Source organism: Alligator mississippiensis, chromosome 1 (genome assembly GCF_030867095.1).
Source record: "Alligator mississippiensis isolate rAllMis1 chromosome 1, rAllMis1, whole genome shotgun sequence".
In the NCBI taxonomy this organism is placed as follows: Eukaryota; Metazoa; Chordata; order Crocodylia; family Alligatoridae; genus Alligator; species Alligator mississippiensis.
Genome location: NC_081824.1, coordinates 64,143,014 through 64,170,562, shown reverse-complemented (window position 1 = coordinate 64,170,562; position 27,549 = coordinate 64,143,014). Strand labels below are relative to the sequence as shown.

Genomic DNA, 27,549 nt, shown 5'->3' with positions numbered 1-27,549 from the left:
TGGCTCCAGCCACTAAAACAGGCAGATGGTGAACCCCACAGGTGGTGTGCTCAGCTAGGGTCAGCCCCTGGCTGGTGTGCCTGCCGTGGATAAGTTTTTCCCCATTACAGGGCTGCCCTGAGTGTTCCCTTGGAACTGTAGGGTTTCCCCACCATGGTTCCAGCCCCAGAGAAGGGGCTTCCACCCTTTTTATCTTGTTACATTATGCTAACTTGAAGATTGAAAAAAACAAACAAACAAATTTCTCTCTCCGTTCCCCCTAACAATGTCAACCACACTAGCAAGGATTGGGCTTACCTCTGTGCAAATCACAATATTGTTACTATTGGTAATATACAGTAATCTTAACCCCAGTGAAGTCAATGGAAACGTTGCTAGTATAATTAGGTGAAAACACTATAATTGGGTGAAAGTCATTCAGAAATCGAAATTATACGTTACTAGAATTCTAAGACTATATCTTGTGATATTTCCTTTCTTGTGTTTTTTTGTTTAAAAGTATAAACTGTGCCCTAAGCGCAGGTTTGTCCCAGCCTAGATGATAACCACCCCCATTGCCTAACCCCTTTGCAAGGAAGTAAGTACTGTAATATATAGTTTTTTAAATTGGATTCTACTCAATTCATGATAGATATGGACAGGTCCCTCAAGTTCAAAAAAGTCTACGAAAAACTGTTATAGACTAGTCATTGTTTTTATATTTCTCAAACAAGGGTCCATCATTCATTTAAGGGGGTCCCTATTAGACTGCTTCCCCAAACTCCAATTTGAAAATTTATAAGTCATCTTATGCATCCCAGTTTAGAAAATGTAATAAATTGAATTCTGCCATTTTTCCTGAAAATGCATATTATAGCCTATTATAGCCTCTTCTGCCAATGTCAGACTCATATGCTGCAACAGAAAGCTTACTCTATAGTGGTTCTAACTTACCATGGTACACAATGGGACTATACTAAATATATTTACAGCTTTCTGTCTTGCATGAAACACTTACAGGTCCTGCAAAAACTGTGTTTCTTTATATCAAATAGATGGCAAAGGCTCTTTCAGTGGCACGGGGTAAGCCACCACTGTTACTCTGGAACAGAACATTTCTCCAGTCTGCATTTTGAATGCCTGACAGTAGTTGAAAGTAAACTATTTCTTTGTAGATTTGGATGGTTTAGAAAAGGGGAAGAGTTGCTTTTCAAAGCAAAGCTATTAAGCCTGGCAGTATGGTTGATTGAATGCAGATATCACTCTGAAAGAAATACAACACAATTGCGGACTGGCTGGCTCATGAAATTAGAAATAAATGAAACCATCTGCTGGCTGATGCACTCAGCCGAAGTAGCTGCTATTGAAAACAAGGAACTGATTTGGACCTGGATATAATTATCTGTGTGTTATAATTACCAATAAGAAGACGGAAATATCCAAGCCGTCTAGAGAATCTAGGTGCCACCAAAAAACACGAATGGGTAACCTAAATCAAGCAAAACGTGTTTACTCCCAGAAGTTACATACTCCAAGCTCCCACAACCCCCTACCAAAAAAAGAAAGACTGTTTCCTTTTTCATAGGACAGGATGACTGTCTAGGAGAATGATTAAAACATGTGAGAATTAGACTGAAGAATTAAAACATGTCTCTTAATTGGGCTGAGGAAACCTTGGGCTGTAATTCTGTGTTCTGAGTCCACTATTTCAGTGGTTTGAGATCTGTGTAGTCTCTTCTAGCCTAAAAAATATTGCAGTGGAAAGCAAATAAGTGCAGACACCAAACAAATGTAGCCAGTAGACTCAGAAGAGAGCACTTCTGGACAGAACCAGTCAAATATGGTCTCCTGTCCTGGAAATGGCAGAAATCCTATCAGAGCAGGGAGGAGTTTTTGTTCGTCCTTCTATACTACTGTTGCAGGTTTTGTAACCCCATATCTCTCCAGATTTAGTCAAACATCACAGGCTTAAATGTCAATAGTATGAAGACAGCACATAGCAACCCAGTTAATTACCATTTATTCAAGACCAGTTAATGGATAAAGAAAAGCTAGTTGAAGCAAGTAAGAATTTTTTCTGGTTCAGAGTCCTGAGGTTAACAATTCTAAACTAACAATGTCTTGCCTTCATTTTTAGATTGGGTTGAATGTCATTTTTCAATCTTTTTGTATGCATTTTTAAGATTCAGGCAGTTATCACATGTGACACATACCGAGTTTGTATAATGCAGAGCAAGCTCTGGTTCTGCTAAGGGCAGAAACCTATTTCACTTTGTGGACAACCAAAGTGTAGGCTGAGACTAAGTTACCCAGCTAAAGTGTAGGAATGATTCTATTACCCACTATTGGAACATAGCTGCCCCTATATTATAGGGATATGGAGGCAGCTGCATATCTCAAAGCATGCTACTTTTCCTCTAATGGTGGCATTTATGTGTCCAGAAGAGGTAACAGAATCACTCGTACATTTTAGTTGGGTTAACTCAGACTAAGGCTCTAGCTGCTCTTTAGTCATCCACAATGAAGTACAATTCTTCCCCATCTGTGCTTCAGCAAAAGGCCATCACCATTCATGTGAGGTTTTGCAATTGATGGACTTTGATGTTAGTGGTTATGTACCTTTCTGAAGTAGCTATGGAAGTCCATCAAACTAAAAGAGGTGACAGTGCCTCTCAGCACCCCAGAGGAGGGGGAAGAGGCAGATTCTTTCCTGGGTGTATCCCTGGCTCTGAATCAAGGGAACTCTTCAGGGGAAAACAAATCCTGACATCCAGTCAAAAGATACTTCCTAAGCTACTGATGTAGATGAGCCAAAAACGTATCCTTTATGTATATCTTAAATTTGTGCTAGAATTTAAAGAGCTCTTGACATTCCAAGGAAAAATCTATCAAAAAGGCATTCTGTTTAAGGGCATGTTGCATCCTTGTCCACTGCCTATCTCACTAGATTTCTTACTAGAATTGTATACATAAACAATACTTTGGCTTTAAAGATCGTGTAAATCCTTCATGGCTTTTCCCCAACTGAAATCATAATCTCCTACATACTGCCATTGCATTTGGCTGTATAACTATCACACAAACACCCCAAACCTGGCTTAAGGCCCATTGTGCTAAGCACTGTACAGTAAGACAGTCCTTGCCCCTAAGAGTTTACAATGTTAATAGACAACAATTAAGCATACTGGGAGAAGGGATTTAGCAGCAAGCAGGATGAACAATGATGGTTTGGCAAAGGTCATGTTTGGAGGGAAATGATTACAATGTCACAGGGCAAAGACTGAAATTTCAAGAGAGGAAATATGAAATAGGAATAGATCAGAACTTAAAAACAAAGATTGTTTTCATCCCAGTAACCTTGGTTGTAAAACATCAAAGGTGGAGAAAATGTAAATAAGTGATATATAAGCACAATGCCCTTTGAATTATCCAGTTTTCTTTAACTATAACAGGATGCATCTAATAAGGAAACTGATAAAATATCTATCTTGAAATGCTTCCCTTAAAGAGCATGTATATTCAATTTCATGCCAAACAGCAAAAGAAGCCAGCAAAGTAATTAAGAAAACAATTTAATTTTGTAACTCAATGACTAAAAATAAACTAATAGGATATGGAGGCTTTATGTCACCTGTTCACTGATGGCCTCAATACAACAACTGTTAATATTTAATGGCTGTTCGGTGGTCTATGAGAAGCAAGTTAAGCAAGCTCAGTTCAGTTCCCGGTATGCACCTAGTCATAGCACAAGAAAAGCTCACAACTAGTACCCTTGGGTACTCAGCAGGCAAGGACTGAATAGACCTGGAGACTCATCATCCCTTTCAACTCTAGAATGGTCCCTCCAGAGCAGAGTTTACCGAGTTATTGGGAGTCACTCGATGGTGCACTCAGCAACAGTGTTAAACTGTTTATTGTCAAGTTGTGCTGAGGGTTTGCAAGCAGATTTCCTTGTCTACTGGTTTCTGTACATGGGTTTTGCTCCCTGAAGAACATAAACACAGACTTTTAAACTGGAGGTGGCCAACCTGTGGCACACATGCCACAAGTGACATGGGCAGCCTTTGTGTGGCACGCAGTAGACCAGGGAGGGGACAGGCAGGACAGTTGCAGATAGAACAGTAAGCAAAAGCAGAGCAATAGATTGGGCAGGGAGTACAAGGCAAGGGACAGAAAGCATAGCAGTAAATTGGGCAGAGTAGGGATTAAAGTGACACTCAGGGAGGGTGCAGGACTAATTTGGGGCATACCTGCCAAAAAGGTTGCCCCCCACCCCTCTTACAAACAAAGAAACCAAGCAAAACAAAATCCTACAATCCTACTATTCTGTCCTGGACACTGGGAAGGAAATCCTTTTTGCTTTGACCCCAACATACACCAAGCAGTTCAATTCACAATTTGCTTTCTCCGCCTTGCAAACTGCTCCCTCAAAGCTTGCTACTCATCTGCTCTCTCTTCTAGGGTTTTAAGCTCCCAGTGGGACACTCTATCATTATCCAAATGCCCCACAATGGAGATTCCTCAACAGGATTGACAAATCCCTCTTAAAGGGACAGACTGCTCTGTTACAGGATTCCTTTCCCTTCTTGAATGCCTCTGATGAAAAATCATGTCTAGGTGTTACTACTGCCTACAAGTTGTACCCTCAAAAAACAAACCAACAACCACCTTGGTAGGACAATTATTAGAGTAGGAACAGATTATTAAGGTAATGTTCTTCCCTATTGCACCAAAGAGAAAGATGCATGCAGTCAGAGATACTGAAATATTATTATATGATGGTATTTAACTTGCACCAAATGTTATAAAAGAATACCTGTCCAATATGCTGACAATACTTAAAATTACGCTAAATAAATATTTTTAAATCTGTAATATATAAAATTACAAAAATATATAGATAAGTGAATAAATGAGAAGTTTAAATGTTATTTAAGCATTCCGAATTAATATTAATGTTTTACAGAGATTGTTTTCCACCACAAGAGATTCTTGATAATTGTTCCAAGTGGATTTTATTAATAAAGCTGACTGGAGGGTGACAATTTCATTTTTCTGGCAATTTTAGAAGTTCTGAAATTCCTTTTCTATTCTGCATTGGAATACATATGAAATCTTTCATATGATATTGTGTTGAAATGCCCATTTTTGGATCAAAATCTGAGAATTTCCATTCAGGAAAGGTAGAAATGATTGAGCATCATGGTCACTCTATAGCCTTAGATACTGGCTTGGGATATGGAAAATGCACGTTCAAGTCCCTTCTCAACGTCATTCAGAGGCTGGGAATAAACTGAACCAAGACTAGTCATATCTAATGCCAGTGATCTAATCTCCCAGTTATACTATGCAAGAGTGTTTTCAGTGAGACTTTTATTGAAATCAATATGGCTCTGCAAAATATTTTAATTTCTGATAAAAAAAAGCATTCTACAATAAAAATTAATTTTGCCAAAAATGTCATTGGCTTTACTTGGTAGTAGTAGTAGTAATAATAATAATACCACCTATGTCATATACAGTAACTTTCATCATTTGATCTCAAAGTGTTTTATTCCCATTTTACAGTCACCTAGCAGGCTAGTTGCATAACCAGGAACTGAATATGGGTATTCTAAGTACCAAGTCACTTCGCTTTGATCAAAAAACTGCTCTCAGATGTAACTTACTGACTGTAGCTAGTAGAGCAACAGCTGTTACAAGTCATACTTCAATCAGATTTCAGTCATATTTCATATGACTGTCTCTATAGAATTCCAACCTTTAGAAAACCACAATGACTAAGGTATTACAACTAAAAATATGACATGACAAATGATATTTATTTCTTGATAATTAATCTCTTCAGTTCTATTAAGATGAAGGTGATTTAACCATTTGCTACTGAGTTTAATAACTGATCCTCTGTATGACATCATTCATTTATTTTACGTAAACTTATTATGGGTCCATATTATGGGTAGCAATACATTCATACAGCTATGTAACACTTAGCACCTCCTAAATATTACAGTGTAATATATGACACTGTACGGATCCAGAGAAGTAGTAGATGAGTTACTTACCTTGTACACACATTTAGGGTCAAATGATTTATATCATTTTTCTCATCATTTACAACAACATCTAAGTCAAAGGCTTCTGGACTTTGGGCAGATCTGCGCCTTCTATGAGTGACTGAATGCTTCATGTTGTAAATAATGTTGAGCTGTGAAATACAAATACAAACACAGATGACCTCTGTGCAGCAAAAATGAATGAGCCAAATAAATTAGCTAGATTTCAAAGTGTTACACAAATTGCCAACTGCCACATTAGTTCAGTTCATGCTACAAAAGCAAGGACAGTAGTACACTGTTTCGTCTCAGGATTCTGTTCCTTATCCCACTCCAGTGACAAAGGCCTGCAAAGTAAGTAAAGGCACATATAGCTACAACATAAAAGGTATGCAGGACCAGCAAGCTGCTTGCCACAGCTTTTATTTCAAACGGTGCCACTTTTCCAATCAGCTGCTTGAAGCAGCTGTAGAAGAGCTAATGTCTTCAGGGAGGTCTGAATAGTCAGAGGATGATCTGCTAATAGAATCATAGAAAGTTAGGGTTGGAAGGGACCTCAGCAGGTCTTCCAGTCCAAACCCTGCTCAAAGCAGGACCATCCCCAACTAGATCATCACATCCAAAGCTTTGTCTAGCCAGGTCTTGAAAACCTCCAAGGATGGAGATTCCACCACCTCTCTGGGTAACCTGTACCAGTGTTTCACTACCCTCCTAGTAAGGAAATTCTTCCTAATATCTAACCTAAACTTCTTTTGCTGCAACTTGACTGTTGCTCCTTGTTCTGTCATCTGCCACTACTGAGAACAGTCTAGCTCCATCCTCTTTCAAACCCTACTTCAAATAGTTGAAGGCTGCTATTAAGACCCCTCTCAGTCTCCTCTTCTGTAAACTAAATAAGCTCAGTTCCCTCAATCTTTCCTTGCAAGTTATGTCCCCCAGCCCCTTCACCATTTTTGCTGCCCTCCGCTGGACTCTCTCCAATTTCTCCACATCCCTTCTGTAGTGGGGGCCCCAAAACTGAACACAGTACTCCAGATGTGGACTCACTAGTGCTAAATAGAAGGGAATAATCACTTCCCTTGACTTACTGGCAACGCACCTACCAATGCAGCCCAGGATGCCATTAGCCTTCTTGGTAACAAAGGCACACTGCTGGCTCATATTCAGCTTATTGTCCACTGTAACCCCCCCCATGTCCTTTTCTGCAGAGCTGCTGCCCAGCAAGTCAACCCCCAAGCCTGTATTGGTGGATGGGATTGTTCCGCCCTAAGTGCAGGACTTTGCACTTGTACTTGTTACACCTCGTGAGATTCTTTTTGGCCCAATCCTGCAATTGTCTAAGTCACTCTGAATCTTGGCCCTACCTAAGGTACTCCACCTGGGAAGGAGGAACCCTCAGCACACCTATAGGTTGGGGAATGTCTTTCTCAGCAGCTTGGAGGCAGAGACGGAACTTAAAGTCATAATTGACTCCAAGATGAACATGAGCCAGCAGTGTAATGAGGCCATCAACAAGGCCAATCACACTTTCTCATGCATTAGCAGGTGCATGACTAACTGAACAAAGGAGGTGATACTCCCTGTCTATGCGGCACTGGTCAGGCCACAGTTGGAGTACTGTGTCCAGTTTTGGGCGCCACACTTCAAGAGGGACGTGGAGAATCTGGAGAGGGTCCAGAGGAGGGCCACTCGCATGATTAGTGGCCTTCGTGATAGACCCTACAGGGGAAGGTTGAGAGATCTGAATCTCTTAAGCCTTCACAAGAGACAGCTGAGGGGAGAGCTTGTGGCTGCCTATAAATTTATTAGCAGAGGTCAACAGGGAATAGGGGAAGTGCTGTTTTCCAAGGCGCCTCAGGGAGTAACTAGGAATAACGGGTGTAAACTAGTTGAGAGTGGATTTAGGTTAGATATTAGGAAGAAATTTTTCACAGTAAGGGTGGCCAGGATCTGGAATGGGCTTCCAAGCGAGGTGGTGCTATCACCTAGCTTGGAGGTCTTCAAGAGGAGGCTAGATAGTCACCTGGCTGGGGTCATCTGACCTCGGTCCTCTTTCCTGCCAGGGCCAGGGGGTCGGACACAATGATCCATTGTGGTCCCTTCCAACTCTACAATCTATGAATCTTCCAGAGTATCTACTGCTCCCCCCAGCATGGTGTCATCTGTAAACTTGCTGAGGGTGTACTCTATGCCATCTTCCAAATTGTTGATGAAGACATTGAACAAAACCGGCCCCAGGACTGACCCCTGGGGTACTCCACTTGATACCACCTGCCAACTAGACATCAAGCCACTGATTGCTCCTCTCTGAGCCTGATACTCCAACCAGTTTTCTATCTACTTTACAGTCCATTCATCAAGCCCATACTTCCTTAGCTTGCCTCAGAAAATGTTGTCGGAGAAATCAATGTACACCACATCCACCCATCTCCCTGCATCCACAGAGCCAGTCACCTCTTCACAGAAGGCAATCAGGTTAGTCAGATATGACTTGCCCCTGGTGAATCCATGCTAACTGTTCCTAATCTCCTTTTTCTCCTCCAAGCGCTTAGAATTCCTTGAAGATCTGCTCCATGATTTTTCCAGGGACTGAGGTGAGGCTGACTGGTCTGTAGATCCCTGGATCCTCCTTTTTCCCTTTCTTAAATGTGGGCACTATGTTTGCCCTTTTCTGGGATCATTTAAACTGATCATTTCACCTGCTCAGGAAAGTATGAATGGGAGCAGCCAAACCAGAGACAGTGGAGTCAGGATTAAGCAATCATGGGCTAGCTATGTTGTGTGAACAGTCTTGACAAAATATTAATTCAACAAAGGAAATTAAATAGCCTGGGTGGCCTAGAGCCCCAAACCAGCCGGCACAAAGCAAACAGAAGATTCAGAGATACAGATACTGTTAGACGTCTTAGACTGATACACTTCTTGTGTGATGTTCACTCCTAATAGCAGTATCTTATTGCTGAAACTTGATACAATGTTATCAGAGCCAGAGACAAGAGAAAGAGTATATAACTGAACAACTCAGTGGAAAGAACACTAACAACAATGAAAAGCTCAACTTGAATATTATCAAAGTGATAAAAACAAATGCAAGATGTCGATAAAGGATGCACCGTTAAGTGCTAATAAATATTTGGCAGACTTACAATTATAACCAACACATATAAAAATGTTTATAGCCTTACATATATAAATAGCTTTTATATAAAAATAACTATTAATTTTTCCCTGATTTACTATTTAGCTACATCTCTCAGAAGTCAAAGAAAAAATTATTCTCATCTTACTAACAGAAATTAATCAGAGTTGTTCATCATTTGGGGAGTCAAGAAGATTATCCAGGAAATTGGACTTATCTGTCATACAGCTATGTAGAACAGTTCCCAGAAGCAACAAGAAAAGTTATTGGCCCAAATTTAAAGGGGCTATAACATGTGGTGCAAGACACATGACAGTAAGTCAGTGCACACAGAGGTACCTTCAAGTTTCTGCGAGTTGACTGTCCTGCTCTCTCTCTAGTTTCTGCTCCCTTGATACGTAAGATACATTGCTTTATTTTCATTTACACATGTGAAACACAACATTCTACATAGCACCTCTGGTTTTACACTCTGTAGTTAAGTATAAAAGGAGTGTAAAAGCAGAGAGGTTAGGGCATCTTGCTGTGGTCCTAGAGATGCAAGTTTAAGCCTAGCTCTGGACTTGTGCTAAAGAATGTCCTCTGTTTATCCAACTGTAACAGGTATCTGGTCATCTAAGCTGGGGAGTCAAAGGCAACTAGACATAATGCTACCATATCACTCTCTTACATGCCATTGACTATGGAAATGGATGTACCTTAACCCCATCAGTCAGGGGAATCACTGACCATGACATAAATGTGTACTCAGCATAGTTGACAAAACAGCAGTGGTTCTGAAACAAAAAAATATCCTGACCCACAGTTAGTCCTGAGGAGATGAAACAAGTTAATGAATGACACCAAGAATAAAGCAAATCCAGTGGTCTGCAAATTAGAGGAGAGTTGAAAGCTTGGTAAAGTGGGAAACAACTCAGCAATTTGTCATAACGGGAACGATATTGTTTTAGCTCTTGCCAGAAAAAGCAAATGAACAAAAATATACCACCACCACAGAACATCTGAAGCAACATAGTGAACAGGCCAATTAGCAAGTGCTTTGTTGGAACAAGTTGCTGCTAAGTCTGACTTAACTTTCCTCTTTTTTCAGAAATCAGGGGAAAATAACATAAGGATAAAAGCTGTTCTTACAACACAAAGAGACTAACTAAAGTTGCCTTCACTGGCCATGTTGGCTCAAGGATGGGAAGAATCAGAATGTTACTATGGTGTGTGGAAATCAGCATTAAATTAGCATTGCAACAAACGTGTTTGGCTGACAGCATTAATTGAAAGGAATATTTTCAGCAGATTTCCTCTCTCCAATTAATGTTTTCCTTCCTTCTAATCACTTATTCTCTGTTCAGTAAATGTGATGGGGAAAAGTACATCCAGGTCAATGCATGCTCAATTTCCATGCAACTACTCTGATTTACACCAACTGAGGATCTAGCCTTTAGATGTGCATTGAATTGGAGCTACATCAATTTATGACTGCTGAGTATCTGGTCCTTTGTCTACCGAACAAAATAGGGCCAGAATGCTAGATATCTTTAAGGCATACCTTCCATCTGCCCATACTATGCCCATCCTTTTCAAGAAGAAAAAAACCCAACCTTTTAAATCAACCCCCCAGGACAAGAGAAGATTTTTCTGGCTAAACAAGGCAAAGTGACAACAATAACTGCTTCTGGAATTCTACAATCCAAAATAAATACCTTTTTATGATAGCCTGGAAGGTTGGGAATTAAAGCACTGGTACTCACAGCATAGCCCACAAAGACAGAAGCTGAAGAAGGTTAGTTAGGAGTTTCACCAAGAATTACAGTTTTTCCTAAGACTCTATCTTATTGAGAAAAGAGGGGGAGGGTGTCCAATGATGGGAAGATCTTTCAGGATAACAACAGGAAATAGCATTCTACATTCTGGTATTTAAATGAACTAAGGTTTAACATACTCCATCTGGTCCTAAAACCTGACCCCAAAAATAGCATATCTGGCTACTGCATTCCCAAAGGGTCTAGGACAAAGAAACACAGCTGAAGAAATGTGATTGCAATGTAATACGTTAATCAGAAAGGATCCAGATCCTGCTTATATCTAGGAGAGAGATATCTAATTTGAATAATATGAGAACTCCTTCTGGAACAGGAAAAATGCCAGGGAAAACAGAAGGAAACAGTTGGTCCCAGCTAAGAAAAGTTTTATTGGATGAAATTATTCCACTGCAAGAAGCACATTATTGGAAATCAAATTTCAGCATCTGTGCCTCTATGCTACGAGGAAATACAGCAAAAGAGTAATTTAGATGAAGCAGACAAATGGGGCATATTATTAGAGACCTTTGTATATTTGAACTACCAGAAACCAAATAGACTAGCCAGTATGGTAGTCTATTAAAACTGCACAACAGTTTACTTGGATTCATGTCTATATTTAAAATGAGCTTTGCTGAACCCTGACAGAAAGGCAGGTTGGAAATAATCATGCAATTTTGTGAAAGATTTTGAGGTTTTGATATCTGGTTACAGACTAAAAGAGCATACCCATTCAAGAACGTCCAACAGTCATGACACTCACCTGATATGTAGAAGACCCAGGTCTGAATAAGAATAACAGGCCCTTGGTCTGAATCAGGCAGAGAAAGGATTTAAACCTTAGTTTCTCATATTCCAGGTGAATGAAAACAATGGAGCTATGAGCTATTCTGGAGTGGGGTTTTGGCCAGGTATTCTATTCTGGATCTGAGTACCTTCCCAAAAGGGGTTTTATTGAAACCAAGAGATTTCCATGAAAGGTTTCACTTTCAACAAACCAACATTTTTCAATACAAAACCAATCCATTGAAAAGTTTCTGATCAATCCTACTGAAGAACTTATCTTAATAACTTTGTACTATTTCTCCATAATAAATAGGCAAGGGTGTCAAATTCATCTGGCCTCAGTAAAACAGACCAGGTGAGTGGGGAGGGACTGGTCCATGGGCCAACTGAAAAACATGGAGCCAGCTTTGTGGACCAGAGTGGCCCCACAAACCCTCCCCAACTCCCACATGCTGGATTCAGCACCTACTCCAGCCAGTCTGGAACTGTGCTGCCCACAGTTCCTGTTCTGCCCAGTCTGGGTTGCAAGCCACACACAATGGCTGCTGAACACAGCTCAGGTCCTGGACCAGCTAGAGTTGTTGCTGCATGCAGCATAGTTCCAGGCCAGCCAAAGCAGGTGTTGAATCTAGTATGCAAGGGACCCACAGACCCTCCAGCCCAAATGCCAAATGCTGAGACTGCACTGTATATAGTGCCTGCTCCAAGACCCATGTTGCGCAGTGTCTGCCCCAAACCAGCTGGAGCAGCCACCACATGCAGCTCACATTCCAGACCAGAGTACATGCTGAATCCAGCATGCAGTGAGGGATTTTAGATTGGACCCCATGCAGGTGCTGCATGTGGCGTGTCACAAGCCATGCACTTGAGGCCAGTCCTTCACATGCCATATGTAGGCCCACTCAAGATCCAGGGCTAGCACCAAGGGTTAAATAACATGGTTCCATGGGCTAGATCCACCGTGGGCTGCATCTTTGCCGTCCCTGAGTTAAGGAGTTTAATTTTATTGCAAAATCATCCCTCCTAAACTCCTTTCATTTGATATGATGGATAAGCAAAGACTGCTCTGATGAGCCATTCATTTCTATTTTGGCCTTCAGTATCAAATCTAAATGTATCCTCTAGCATATTTGAAATTTGCTGTAAACAGAATCAGCATTTATGGAGACACATAAACAAGGCCAGTGATTTATGGTACTTTGCAGCCTGCTGTTGATTGAATAATGTATATTCTTAATAATCAGTTGTCCAAGTTTGTTTCTGAAAATGTTTTATCTAGCTCTATATTTATCATTGTGGGCTAAATAAAATTACTACAAGTTAATAGATAATTTGCTAAATAATTACAGGTGGGTGTATATGCATGTAAAATTAATGTAACACAATAAACTCTGGACCTGTTTGAGCCAGAGTCAACTGCTCCCAGATGTAGCATCTACAAGTGCACCCAGGACAGCAGCACTTTGAGCTGGGGCAGATCAGCCCCAGGCTGGCAAGAGGGAATGGGGGAGCAGCCCCAGGCTCCAGGTGATGGTGTCAGACACCAGAGGAGCTAGCTAGGGCATGAGGGTGCTGAGAGTGCAGAGCCATGTAGCTAGGTGGTAGGCAGCCTCTGCACTTTAGCACCCTTGTACCAAAGCCAGCCCATCACCATCTACATGTGCATTTCATCACATTTACTCTGCTGTACTGTCCCCGACAGCAGTATCCTATGACAGAGTTAATTAATTTACTTATTAATACCACAGCACGTGTAGACTGTGATGCTTTACTACAGAGATAATTAGGCTACTCTAATAAAGTGCATGTGTAGATGCGCCCAGTAAAACACAATTATAAATGGATTGATGTCAGAAACCCTCCAGCAGCCGCGGAGCCCCCCCGCTGACCCCCAGCACAGCCGGGGTAAGCGGGGCCCGTGGAGAGAAGGGGCTAACCCCTTAGTGTGTGTGTGGGAGGCGGCGGCTGAGGGGAGCCGGGCCGGGTCAAGCCCTGCCCAGGCCCCTACTTCGCCCAGCCCCCCAGGGAGCCACGCGACCGGAGCCGCACGAACAGGCTGCACAAACAGGCACGCTTCTCTGCCGGAGCGTGAGTTAGCGCGGAGTTCGCGTGGGAGGGAGTGCGGGAGGGCGCTGGACCCTGCCTGCGCAACCCCCCGGGTAGACAGTCCCAGCCGTAGCCAGCCTACCAGAGGCATGACACGGATGGGCACGCGCCGCACCCCAAGGGTCCCCTCGAGCTCCGCAGCCCCCCCCTCTGCCACCTCAGAGACGGCCACCCAGACGGAGCCCCTGGTTCCGGGCTCCACGCAGACGGAGCCCCTGGCTCTCGGCTGTGGGGGCTGCCTGTCCCTTTTTCAGGCTCTGGGGCCTGGGAGCATGGCGACCTCCCCTTGCGGGGTCTGCTCCCTTTTGGGGTCTCTGGCGCGCCAGCTGGAGGAGCTCCAGGCCACAGTCCACAGACTGCGTGCCATCAGGGACTGCGAGCACGAGATAGACTCCTACTGCCAGGCCCTTCTCTCCCGGGAGGCAGAGGGTAGATCACAGTCTCCCTCCATGCCAAAGGAGGACTCTGGGACCTCCTGCTGTGTCCAGCCAGGGGCATGGACCAAGGTGGTCAAGGGCCCTAAGGCCCGCCGCACCAAGGCCCCTCCCCCACCAGAGCTGAGCAACAGGTACGCACCTCTTGCTGCCCCAGCAGAGCCTGCTGAGTTGCCGGCCCCCACAGGCAACATGGGCCTAACTGCAGCTCCCGCCCCTGCTCTCCCCAAGACAAAACGTAAGGTGTTTGTTGTGGGAGACTCCCTCCTGAGGGGGACGGAGGGGCCAATCTGCCACCCCGACCCCTTAGCCCGGCAAGTCTGCTGCTTCCCAGGGGCCCGCATCCGGGACATTGCGGAGAGGATCCCCAAGCTCCTCAAACACACAGACCACTATCCCGTGCTCCTTATTCATGTGGGCACCAATGACACGGCTCGGAGCACTCCCAGCCAGGTCATGAGGCGCTACAGGGATTTGGGAGCAGGGCTTAAGGGTCTGGGGGCACAGGTGGTGTTCTCGTCGATCCTCCCAGTCTCAGGCTATGGGCTGAGAAGGGACAGGAGGAACTATGTGGTCAACCAAAGACTGCGGCGCTGGTGTCGTCAGGAAGGCTTTGGCTTTCATGACCACAGCCTGCTCTTTGGCGAGAGAGGCAGCGAGCTGCTGCGAAGAGATGGTCTCCACCTCTCTCCCCTAGGGAGGAGGCTCTTCTCAGCCAGACTGGCTGACCTGCTCCACCGGGCTTTAAACTAAGCCCGCTGGGGGACAGGGGGACTACTGCCACTGCTGGCCCGCTGAGCAATCCTTGCAAAGCCAGCGGATCACAGCACTCAAGGGAGCCCACCCCAGCCCCAGCCCTGGTAAAATCTGTGGGCAAGGAAGGAGCCCCCCAGGGGGCACTTGCCTGCCTGTACACTAATGCCAGGAGCTTGGGGAATAAGCAGGAGGAGCTCATCCTCCTGCTCAGTGCAAACAATTACAATGTCATAGGGATAACGGAGACCTGGTGGGACTCCACCCATGACTGGACCACAGGGATAGATGGCTATACCCTGTACAGGAGGGATCGTGTAGAGAAAAGGGGCGGGGGTGTAGCTCTCTATGTTAAGGAAAGCTACGCGTACCTGCAAGCCGATATTGGCAACCAGGGTGGACGGCTGGAGACCCTCTGGGTTAAAATCCATGGGGAACATGGCACAGGGGACACAATGGTGGGAGTCTATTACAGACCTCCCACCCAAAGTCCTGAGCTAGACCAGAAGTTTGCCCAGGAACTGGCTGAGGCAGCTTGCTCCAGGACCGTGGTTGTCATGGGTGACTTCAATTACCCAGACATCTCGTGGGAGGATCGCTCAGCAAAATCTGAGCAGTCGCAGAGCTTCCTCTCGTGTGTGGATGACCTCTACCTGACTCAAGAAGTCTATGGGCCAACGAGAGGCAAAGCGCTGCTCGACCTGGTGCTGGCTACTGGGGATGACCTAGTTGGCGACCTAGTGATCGATGGGAAGCTGGGTGACAGCGACCACGAGCTGATCACCTTCACCATCCGCCGAAAAGCTGGCAAGTCAGTCAGCAACACGGAAGTCCTTGACTTCAGGAAAGCCGACTTTGACAAACTCAGGAGGCTTGTCAGTGAGGCCCTAAGGGACTGTGACCACAGGGAGAGGGGAGTTCAAGAAGAGTGGTTGCTCCTCAAGGGAGCGATCCTCAATGCACAAACTAAGTCTATTCCATCTCGGAGGAAAGGCAGCAAGAGGGCACAGCAGCCCCCCTGGCTCTCCAGGGACCTAGCAGACCTCCTGAGGCTAAAAAGAAAGGCCTACAAAGGATGGAGGATGGGAGTCACCTCCAAGGAGGATTATTCTGCACTGGTCCAGTCCTGTAGGGAGCAGACCAGGAAAGCCCAGGCTGCAACTGAACTCCAGCTAGCTTTGAGCATCAAGGACAATAAAAAGTCCTTTTTCAGATATGTGGGGAGCCGGAGGAAAAGCAGGGGCAACGTTGGACCCCTGCTGAACCAGATGGGGCAACTGACAACTGACGCCCAGGAAAAAGCCAACCTATTAAATAGGTACTTTGCGTTGGTCTTTCATCAGCTCCATGGGACGCCCATGCCCGCTACTGGGCCGGGAAGTCCGGGTGAGGGTGATCCCCTGCCCTCCATTAATGCTGACTTCGTGAAGGAACATCTTGAGAAGCTGGATACCTTCAAGTCAGCCGGCCCTGACAATCTTCACCCCAGGGTACTCAAGGAGCTGGCGAGCATCATAGCCCAGCCTCTAGCGCGGAACTTTGAAAACTCTTGGCGCTCTGGTGTAGTGCCCGAAGACTGGAAGAAGGCCAATGTGGTGCCTATCTTCAAGAAAGGGAGGAAAGTGGATCCAGCTAACTATAGGCCCATCAGCCTGACTTCTATCCCAGGGAAGATCTTAGAAAACTTTATTAAGAAGGCCATCCTTAATGGACTGGCCGACGCCAACATCTTAAGGGATAGCCAGCACAGGTTTGTTGCAGGTAGGTCTTGCTTGACCAATCTCATTTCCTTCTACGACCAGGTGACCTATCACCTGGACAAGGGAGATGAGATTGATGTCATATATCTTGACTTCAAAAAAGCCTTCAATCTGGTGTCCCATGATCGTCTCTTGAAGAAACTGGCCAATTGTCGCCTTGGGTCCTCCACGATCCACTGGCTGGAAAATTGGCTCCGGGGTCAGACCCAGAGGGTAGTAATTGATGGAAGTCACTCATCGTGGTGTCCTGTGACCAGTGGGGTCCCCCAGGGCTCTGTCCTTGGACACATACTGTTCAACATCTTCATTAATGATGTGGACACTGGAGTCAGAAGCGGACTGGCCAAGTTCGCCGATGACACCAAACTTTGGGGCAAAGCATCCACACCAGAAGACAGGCGGATGATACAGGCTGACCTGGACAGGCTCAGCAAGTGGGCGGATGAGAATCTGATGGCGTTCAACGCCGATAAATGCAAGCTTCTCCACCTTGGGAAAAAAAACCCGCAGCATCCTTATAGGCTCGGCAGTGCTATGTTGGCTAGCACTATGCAAGAAAGAGACTTGGGGGTCATCATTGACCACAAGATGAACATGAGCCTGCAATGCGATGCTGCGGCTAGTAAAGCGACCAAAACGCTGGCTTGCATCCATAGATGCTTCTCAAACAAATCCCGGGACGTCATTCTCCCCCGTACTCGGCCTTAGTGAGGCCGCAGCTGGAGTACTGCGTCCAGTTTTGGGCTCCACAATTCAAAAAGGATGTGGAGAAGCTTGAGAGAGTCCAGAGAAGAGCCACGCGCATGATCAGAGGTCAGGGAAGCAGACCCTACGATGACAGGCTGAGAGCCCTGGGGCTCTTTAGCCTGGAAAAGCGCAGGCTCAGGGGTGATCTGATGGCCACCTACAAGTTTATCAGGGGTGACCACCAGTATCTGGGGGAACGTTTGTTCACCAAAGCGCCCCAAGGGATGACGAGGTCGAATGGTCACAAACTACTACAAGATCGTTTCAGGCTGGACATAAGGAAGAATTTCTTTACTGTCTGAGCCCCCAAGGTCTGGAACAGCCTGCCACCGGAGGTTGTTCAAGCGCCTTCATTGAACACCTTCAAGATGAAACTGGATGCTTATCTTGCTGGGATCCTATGACCCCAGCTGACTTCCTGCCCTTTGGGCGGGGGGCTGGACTTGATGATCTTCCGAGGTCCCTTCCAGCCCTAATGTCTATGAAATCTATGAAATGACAGGATGTTTTGAGTGTGATTCCACAGGGCTCTATACTGGGTCCAGTGCCATTTAACATGTTTATTAATGATTTTGGGTACCTCCTGGTGAGGTCTGAAGATGACATGAAACTGGGAAGGACTGCAAACACTTTGGAATACAAGTAGAATTCGGAAGGATCTTGATAGATTAGAAAGTTGGGCTAGAAACAACAGAGTGAAGTTCAGCACAGACAAATGTAAGATGCTACACCCAGGGAAAAATAATTAAAACTACAAATACAGAATAGGAGATGACTGGCTGAGTGGTAGCCAAAGATTTAAGAGTATTAGTGGATCACAGACTAAACCTGAGTCAGGATGACTCATTCATAAACAATAAAAATAAATAGCAAATGCAATTTGGGGTTGAATCAACAGGGGTACTAGGTGTAAGAGAAAGGAAGTGTCCTTACTCAGTGGTGGTTAGGAGTATGTATAAGCATTATACTTCTACGTTGCAGCTGCAGTTCCCCAGGTAGAAACCTGAGGTAGACAAAGATCACAGTTTCTGGAGGACCAAAAATGGCTGGTCTGGTAAAACAAAACAACAAAGGATTCCTCGGTCATACTTTGAGAAGGGTGTGAAGAAGTTAGAGAGAATCCAAAGGCAAGCAGCAAAAACAGTGAAGGATTTGGAAGGCAAGCCGTACGAGGAGCGGTTGAGAAAAAGAAGGCATGTTATGGCTTGGAGCAAAGATGATTAGGGAGACACAATAGCAGTCTACAAATATTTGAAAGGCTGCCATAAAGAAGGAGAACAACTATTGTTCCTTGCTGCAGAGGTTGGGACATGAAGTAATGGCTGTAAATTTCATCATAGTAGATTTATATTAGATATCAGGGGAAATGCCCTTATTGTTATATCAGTACTGCAGTGGAACAGACTGCCAAGAAAGTTGTGAAATCTCCTTCACTGGGGGTTTTCAAGAGGTGGCTGGATAAACTATGAGCAGGGATGCTTTAAAAATAGCTTTTCTGCATTTGTGCAGTGGTGGGCCAAGCTGACTGGGCCCAGACAGTGGTGGTGGACAGGTCTTATTTGACCTGGAGGGATGTGGGCAGTGGGGTTCCACAGGGCTCAGTCCTTGGGCCCGCACTGCTCAACATCTTCATCAGTGACTTGGACGAGGGGGTAAAAAGCACCCTGTTCAAATTTGCAGATGACACTAAGATGTGGGGAGAAGTGGGCATGCTAGAAGGGAGGAATAGGCTGCAATCGGACCTGGACAGGTTACAGGGGTGGGTGGATGAGAACAGGATGGGGTTCAACACTGACAAGTGCAAGGTACTGCACCTGGGGAGGAAGAACCAGCAGCATACCTACAGGCTGGGGAACTCCCTTCTCATCAGCGCAGGGGCAAAACCGGATCTTGGAGTCATTATTGATGCCAAAATAAACATGGGCCGACAGTGTGGGGTCAGGAAGGCCAACCGTACCTTGTCATGCATCCACAGATGCATCTCAAGCAGGTCCAAGGAGGTGATCCTCCCCCTCCACGTGACACTGGTCAGGCTGCAGTTGGAGTACTGCGTTGTTCTGGGCACCACACTTCAGGAGGGATGTGGACAACATGGAGAGGGTCCAGAGGAGGGCCATTCGCATGATCAGGAGTCAGCAGGGCAGGCCCTATGAAGAGAGGCTACGGGACCTGAACCTGTTCAGTCTCCACAAGAGAAGGCTGAGGGGGAATCTAGTGGCCATTTACAAACTGGTCAGGGGGGACCAGCAGGCATTGGGAGAGTCCCTGTTTCCCCGAGCGCTACCAGGAGTGACAAGAAATAATGATCACAAGCTGGCAGAGGGTAGAGTCAGGCTAGATATCAGGAGGCGCGACTTCACTGTCAGGGCAGCTAGGATCTGGAACCAACTTCCAAGAGAAGTGGTGCTGGCTCCTACCCTGGGGGTCTTTAAAAGGAGGCTGGATGAACACGTTGCCGGGGTCGTTTGACCCCAGCATTCTTTCCTGCCACGGCAGGGGGTCGGACTCGATGATCTGCTCAGGTCCCTTCTGACCCTACCAACTAGGAAACTATGACTCTTGATCTCCCTTCCACACATATGATCCTATGATTTTAAAAGATAAACCATTTTTCTTTCTCTTACAGATATATAAGGATACTGAAATTAAAGTCAAACAGCATGTAAGAAACTCAAGTTGGAATCTGATCTAACTTAAATCTAGCAGACCTGCAGGATCAATTAAGCTCAATTTTCCCAAGTGTCACTCAAAAGAATAGGAGCTGTTCCTAGTTTTGTAGTGAAACAGATTATAACGTCAGTTACCATCTACTACTTATACTAGTAGCACACTGTAACTTATATAGATTTCTATATTCTTTCAAATAAAAAAGAATGAGTTTTATCCCTATGTTGCTATGGAAACAATCCCAGCACCAGTACAGCCTGGGGGCTGACTGGCTAATCAGCAGCTCTGCAGTAAAGGACCTGGGGGTTACAGTGGACAATAAGCTGAATATGAGCTAGCAATATGAGCCCTTGTTGCCAAGAAGGCTAACAGCATCCTGGGCTGCATTGGCAGGTGTGTTGCTAGTAGGTCAAGGGAAGTGATTATTCCCCTCTATTCAGCACTAGTGAGGCCACATCTGGAGTAGTGTCCAGTTTTGGGCGGACCCACTACAGAAGGGATGTGGACAAATTATAGAGAGTTCAGCGGAGGGCAGCAAAAAAGGTGAGGGGTTGAGGGACATGACTTATGAGGAAAGACTGAGGGAACTGGTCTTTTTTAGTCTAGTGAAGAGAAGACTGAGGAGGGATTTAATAGCAGCCTTCAACTATGCTTTCCTAGTAGAAACTATGAGCATATAAGCATTCACTCAGTTTCTCCCAGGGGAAACACATCCCTTATGGGAGAAATATCTTCCAGGTGTCAACTTGGAAGAACTCCTTTGAGAAAGAAAATCTCTTGCAAAAGTGACTGTTTATACACTCCCTTTCCACTCTGCACAGGAGGGGAATGAAGCAACAGAGGGAAGCAGCCCCCACTGCTCCCTGCCTCTTCTCCAAATTGAGATCTACCCAGCTTAGAGAAGGGGCTAAGGACTTTGCCCCGCTGCTCCCTTCATTCCACTTTTGGTGACTGGACACAGAATGGAGGAAGATGCTCACTGCTTGCTCCCCAGACATTGATCTGGAGAAGGCATGGGGAGTCTTTCTTTGCCACTCTATCCCCCCAAGGACTGGAAGGAGTGGAGCAACCACTGCTTCCCATGCCCTCCCCAGACCAGGACTGCCCTAGTCTGATGAAAGGGTGGAGGATAGGGAAGTGGAGGGTGGCTTGTGAGCTCCCTCTCCTGGGAAGATTTCGACTGATGGAAATTTCTCAGAAATTTTCACTGTTAGACATGAACACCAGGTCATGGCCTACGCTATTTAAATACTTAGGACTTCACAGGTGAGAAAGGCACTCTAGAAAGCCTAAAAAAGTTCTACACTACAACAAAACAGAACGCAGTGATGGCATAATATACAGTAATTTCTGCCCTATGCAGTCACATTGACCTTGGTGATTGTGCATGGTGCTCGTTTTCAAGCATTTTACCCATACAATTACTAATGTAATTACTTTGTAATTAGTGCATTGCTTTGGGATTCAAACAAGGTGCCACATAGCCTCTTATTGACCTAGTGTCTTAAGTTTCCTATTCAAATATTCTTTTTTCAAAGATGTTTAAAAAGAGAGCTTCAAAACAGTACAAAACATTGCTGCCTACCTGAAAAATGGCAAATCCAGTACCTTCTGCTGACAGTGTCACTACCATTGGTTGCACAGGTGCAATCTAAAAGATAGACAAGATAAATTAAACATGTTCCAAATATATTAACAGGACAGGATTGTTTCAAAGTGTTCCAACAGTACCTCTTTGGTCTGAAGAAGAAACCGGTTTTGAGTATCAACTGAAAATTCTGCCAGAGCTTCCAGATTTGGTCCAGTCACTGTTACACTAATTTCCGTTTTACTGGTAGTAGTAAGAACTGCAAATGAACTCAAGGCTTGCAGGGCAACTACTGTGTCCTGTTAAGAGAAACAAATGCTTCTACAGTAAATATGAAAGCCTACAAACTACACAGCTGCCAATATCTGTTAAATTTTGGCTACACATACAAGCTGTATCACTTTAATTACATTGGTTCTGCAATTTAGTTAAATCAGTATAACTTCTTAGTATGAACACACTAAACCTGATTTATGAGCGTCCCCATAAGGAATCTGAATATATTTAAGAAATACGTTTCTAACCAATTACACTGGTTAAATGTTTATGTGGAAGGAAGACCTTAGATAGTTGGGCTTCTTAACCTTTAATGTATGATTTCTACTGTTCACCTGTCACTTTTGCTGGAATATTACTACAGTCACCTCCCAACATACAATAAGATATAAGTAATATCTATATATGGCTGTATGCTGTGGGCCACAGCTCCACAGTTACCACATCATTCTGTCATAGTCACTGAGACTTCTATATGCCACAAGTATATATACAAAAGCTTCTGTGCATCTCCTCCATTTGTGCATCTCCTCCACCTTCCCTGACATCATAGCTCCATCAGAAAAATTTGTTCCCATCATAGTAAGGAGAGGGAACACATTGAAACAAACACAGTTTTATGGACCCTTTTGGACTTAACGTTATATGGCTGCCTGTAATCACATAGTACCAGAAGTTGGTCTCTTCCAGTGCAATGTTCCTAATATTAGGACTTTCTTTTAACCGTATCTGGACTACAGCTTGAATTTTCTTTTTAGATGTCATGCAAGTCTGTAGATTATGAAGCTGGGCTCACACTCTATACAATCTGTCAGCCAACAGGAAGGACAAGTTAAAAAAAGACAAGCTAAAAAGCCACAATGGGCCTTAAATGTGCACTAGCCAGAAACAAATATAAGTATCAGGCATTCAACAGCAGATTCCGCAGCTGTTCAGTCACAGAAACAAAAACTATAGCAGTGAGAACTGTAGATATGAAGAAAAATACATCAAAAATAATTTCCTAGTGGTCTCATGGTCAGCTTTTTACAAGCCATCCAATCCCTTTTCTACGTTTACTCTCAGAATTGTGTGCCATCACCTGACACACAAAATACAGAATTTCTGTGTACCTGCTCTTGCATATATGCAAATTCTCCTATACTGCAAGTGCATGACTGAAAAGGCAAAATAGCACACCTAAGTTTAGAAGCAGTTTTCAGCTAGGAGGAGGAAGGGGTTTGCTACACGAGTTTCTCGCTGTTTTTTCCTATGATTTTCTCAGTAGCAAGCCTAACCTGGGCCAGTAAGAACACCTTGCTTTTATTAAGCACCTTCCATCTGATGGTCCTAATACTTTATTAGTTCAGCTTTATAACAACACTGTAAGACAGGAAAGTACAAAAAAAGAAAAACCTAAAAAAATACACTACAACAGAGTACCATGACGCTATAATATGCATAATACAGCATAATGTGTAATAATTTAATAAAACAATTTGTATCAATGACAGGACATAAACATGCACAAAAAATGCAGGTTTAAGATCACTTAATTTTCTCATTTTCAGTTCTTTTCAGTATTTTCTCTGTCTAAAATAACTGTATTGCTCCTCTTTTTCTGTTATTATTTTTAATTAATTTTTTAAATGATGGGTTTTTTACATTAAACAGATTAAGATCCCAATCCAGCAAACAATGTTGGCATATGCTTGATTAGGACAATATGTTATAGAATAATACATTTTTAATATTTGTTATAGAAAAATAACGCTATTGTTTGAAAGGTGAAGTGCCTGTTTGGAAAGTCTATCTGAACATAACAGAGCTTCTAGTAACGTTTATCTAACCTGAGTAGATGAATAACCTCCAAGGTGATTTCGTTGCTGGCTTAACCATTTCATTATAGGAATCCCCTCTGATAATCTATCTTGCTGAAAGTGAGACAGCAAAGCATAGGCTGCAAGTTCAATGTCAACAGACCGTGGTTGCCATGAGTCAGAAAGTTCAGGAGCTGGTGTCGTCCAGAATCGAATTTCTCCTGAAAAAAGATCATCACTAATGTGAGCTCCAAAGGCAGAAGTAACATAAGAAAACCTACTGATTTATCTTTACCAAAGGGACGTAGCAAGGCACTTTAGACCATAGATAAAATTAAGCATGTGTTTAAGTGTTTTGCTGGTTAATGATTGTTTTAAGAATGTGTTTAATATGCTCTACTGAGCTGGGGCTGATGTCTGACACAAAAACCACTGGCCTCAATGTAATTGATTTTGATGGACTTTGGATCATGCCTCTTATCCAGTCAGAGAATGACCCAATCCTAAAAACATGTATGAAACAGTTGCAGTGCTTATGTTGAAGCAAATGAGACTCTTGCATTATAAATACTGCATTTGGTCATCAGTATAATCAAAAGCAGACCCTAATAAAAGACAGTATTTTCATTGATGTGGTGAAATAAAATTAATTAGAATCATAGCATCATAGAAAATTAGTCTTTCATTGTCTAACTTTATATTAACTACATAATTGGTCCAATAAAGGATGTCAACCTAAGAAATCCTTGCCTCGCATAAATCTGAACTATCACAACTACAACAAAACTCTTACACTACCATTAACATGGAAGATAGCGAAATCCACCACTGGCAATGGAAAATCTACAACCTAAAGAAAAAAGAAGCCAAATTATACAACAAGAGGACCTGACAACAAATGTCTTGCATTCAAAAGCTTGTTTAGCTTTACCACAATTACATAGTTGATTCAAGAAAAGATATCACTCCAAGAAAGATATCACTCTAAGAAATCTTTGGCTCTTACATGAGAATTAGAGGTACATGCATATCATTCATCAGGATCAAACTTACAGTAACTGAACCCTATCCAATAAAAATGTATTAACAAAGAATACTCAGTTGGATACTGAGCATTTGTAACCAAAAAACTATATTTATTTTTCCCTTCTTCCCCAAAACATGCAGGAAAACGTAGACAACCATTCATGGACAGACTTGCATTTCATTTTAACTCTAAAAGATCATCTTGTGGAATTACAAGTGACAAAGAAAATTTAGTGAATCCTTTTATTTAAAGCCCTTTCCTTCATTTCTTCTTCCTGACACTGATTTGAATTAATCACCCACACCATTTTGCTAAGCTCTTAAGCACTCCTTTGAGATATGCTGTCTGAGCAATTGACCTGCTCTGACCTTGTTTAATCAGATTTGACTGGCATACACAACAGTGTGGGAAAGTGGCAAGCCAATGCTTTGCAATAATATTGTAATATCCACATCAGTTAATATAGCAATTAAGCTTGGAAATCCAACTTCAATACAAACAGTTCACTTAAATATAGTTTTCACTGAGCTTTCCCTTTGGTGTTCTACTATTCTTATATAATAAAGGGCTTAGACTGTCTGTCTGTTTGTCTGTCTGTCCATAATGCTCTTGGAGCACTCTGATTGGTTAGTGAAACAACCAGTTGGAATATGGAGCACTGCCATGACAGTGGGGATGGGGGGATGGAGCTGGGGGGGCGAGGCCAGAGGCGCTGGAGGTGGCGGCAATGCGGGGTGCTGGCAGAGTGGGATGGAAGGGACAGCAAGGCAAGCTTCCCCACCCCCACCCCCACTCCTGGGAGGCAGCAGCAGTGCAGGGTGGTAGGTGATGGCGCTCTGTCCCCACCTGCCCCCCCTTTCATTCTTGATGGGCAATTTGCTAGTATAGGTTCTCAAAAGAACCTATATACTATATAGGTTCTCTGGACTTAGCCAAAAGGTGTTTTCTTTTGTTTTTCTATTTTGAGAAAAATCTATTCAAACTACAGTAATAAAACATCTTACAATACCTTGCTGTTCTGATTTCTGATTTAGTATGTTCAGGGCTTTCTTTGCTTTCATACTGTTTGCCAAAGACAATGCATATGTCACTAGGGTCAGAGTGTAGTTATCAGAAATTCCTTCTTCTAACTTAGCTTCCAGAAAGCTTGTAGCTTCTTTGATCACTACAGCAAACTGAGAATAAAGAATGTATTGAATCAAATTAATTTAAATCTATCATAAATAAATAAAATTTTACAAAAGAAACAACAGGGGCAACAGCAGCATTGACAGTTTATAAGAAAAAAATGATAGAGGCATAGTATAAAGGAACAGTATAAATATATGATAATATTAATATATTGCAATTGTCATATAATAATATTATAAAATAAATGTGTTATGTTTACAATATTTTATATTACCTGGAAATATTACTTTAAATAGTATTAGAATCATATTATAATCATAATGGAATATTGTAATTATAACAGAATATAATAATTGTTATATTATAATTATATTATAATAATATATAATTATTATAATTATTATATTATAATGACATATTTTACCTCAGAATTAAAAAAAATATAGACATTTTCTGTCAAAAATCACACACTTGCATACCAAAAGTAAAGGCTTCAATGCAATCAAGTACTTGAAGTATTTGAATAATTCTAGTGAAGTTAATGGGACTGCTCACCATCCTTAAAGTTATATACATGCTTAAGTGCTTTATTAGGATCTCAGGTCTAAACCTGAAATCTCACACGATGGAATAACCAACTGTGTTAAGTTTTTGGAAGGGCAATCTATTATTAACGATAACATTGAATGATCTCATTTTGTTAATTAGTCCTCAGTTCCTTAAAAACTTCAAAATGATCAAGGATTCTTGTGATAGCTCATGAAATATTTTATTAGCTACATGCAATATTAATTAATTTTAATACCTCATCATTTTCATAGCCTAATAGGGTTGTCACAACATAAGCAGTAAGAGTTACTGGACTGTTACTCCCTCCTTGAAGTCCACTGTGTATCACTTTTCCAGGCTCCGTGAATTCACCATTATGTTTCTGATGTTTGACAATCCAAGCAGCTGTTCTCGTCAGCACATAAGGATCAATATCTATAAATGGGCGAGCTTGAATGAAGCATCTTAATACAAAAGCCGATAACCTTTGGGAAAGGGTTAGACAAATGCAAAACATTAATGATTTGCTATATTTCAACCCATTTACTGTATGTACACGAATGTAAGTCAACCCTGAATTTAAGATGACCCCTCATAATTAGATTCTATACCTGGAAAATACATATTTTTAAATAATTTTCCAGGTACAGAATCTAATTATTGGAGGGTTGTCTTGAATTCATCCCCCTCCCCCTGCCATATGAAGGAAAGCAATACCCCCTCCTACCACTCTCCCCCTTGTCCTCTGTCCCCCACTTCTTTCCCTTACAGCCTTCCTGCCCCCCCCACCAGCATCCCTCACCCCCAGCTCCCCACAGTCTCTGCCCCTCCTCTCCCACTCCCCACAATCTCTGCCCCTTCCCACACAACCACCACTCTCCAGTCTCTGCCTCTTCCCCTTCCCTGCCCTTACAGTCAGACATTGCCCAGGCTCTGTTCCTTCCCAGAGCACAGCA

At 43.3% G+C, this 27,549-nt stretch overlaps 1 protein-coding gene across 3 annotated transcripts in view; it reads right to left on the bottom strand.

Annotated features, from left to right (window-relative positions):
• The window catches only part of CD109 (CD109 molecule), a 125,435-nt gene that overhangs the window by 11,203 nt on the left and 86,683 nt on the right, over positions 1-27,549 (bottom strand). For all 3 annotated transcript variants that reach the window (XM_059731221.1, XM_059731222.1, XM_019496871.2), the window contains exons 25-30: positions 26,850-27,078; positions 25,923-26,088; positions 23,917-24,107; positions 21,955-22,110; positions 21,809-21,874; positions 6,045-6,187 (exon numbers count right to left, since the gene is read on the bottom strand). In XM_059731221.1, coding sequence (XP_059587204.1) covers positions 6,045-6,187; positions 21,809-21,874; positions 21,955-22,110; positions 23,917-24,107; positions 25,923-26,088; positions 26,850-27,078 — 951 coding nt within the window. The remainder of the gene's footprint in view (positions 1-6,044; positions 6,188-21,808; positions 21,875-21,954; positions 22,111-23,916; positions 24,108-25,922; positions 26,089-26,849; positions 27,079-27,549) is intronic.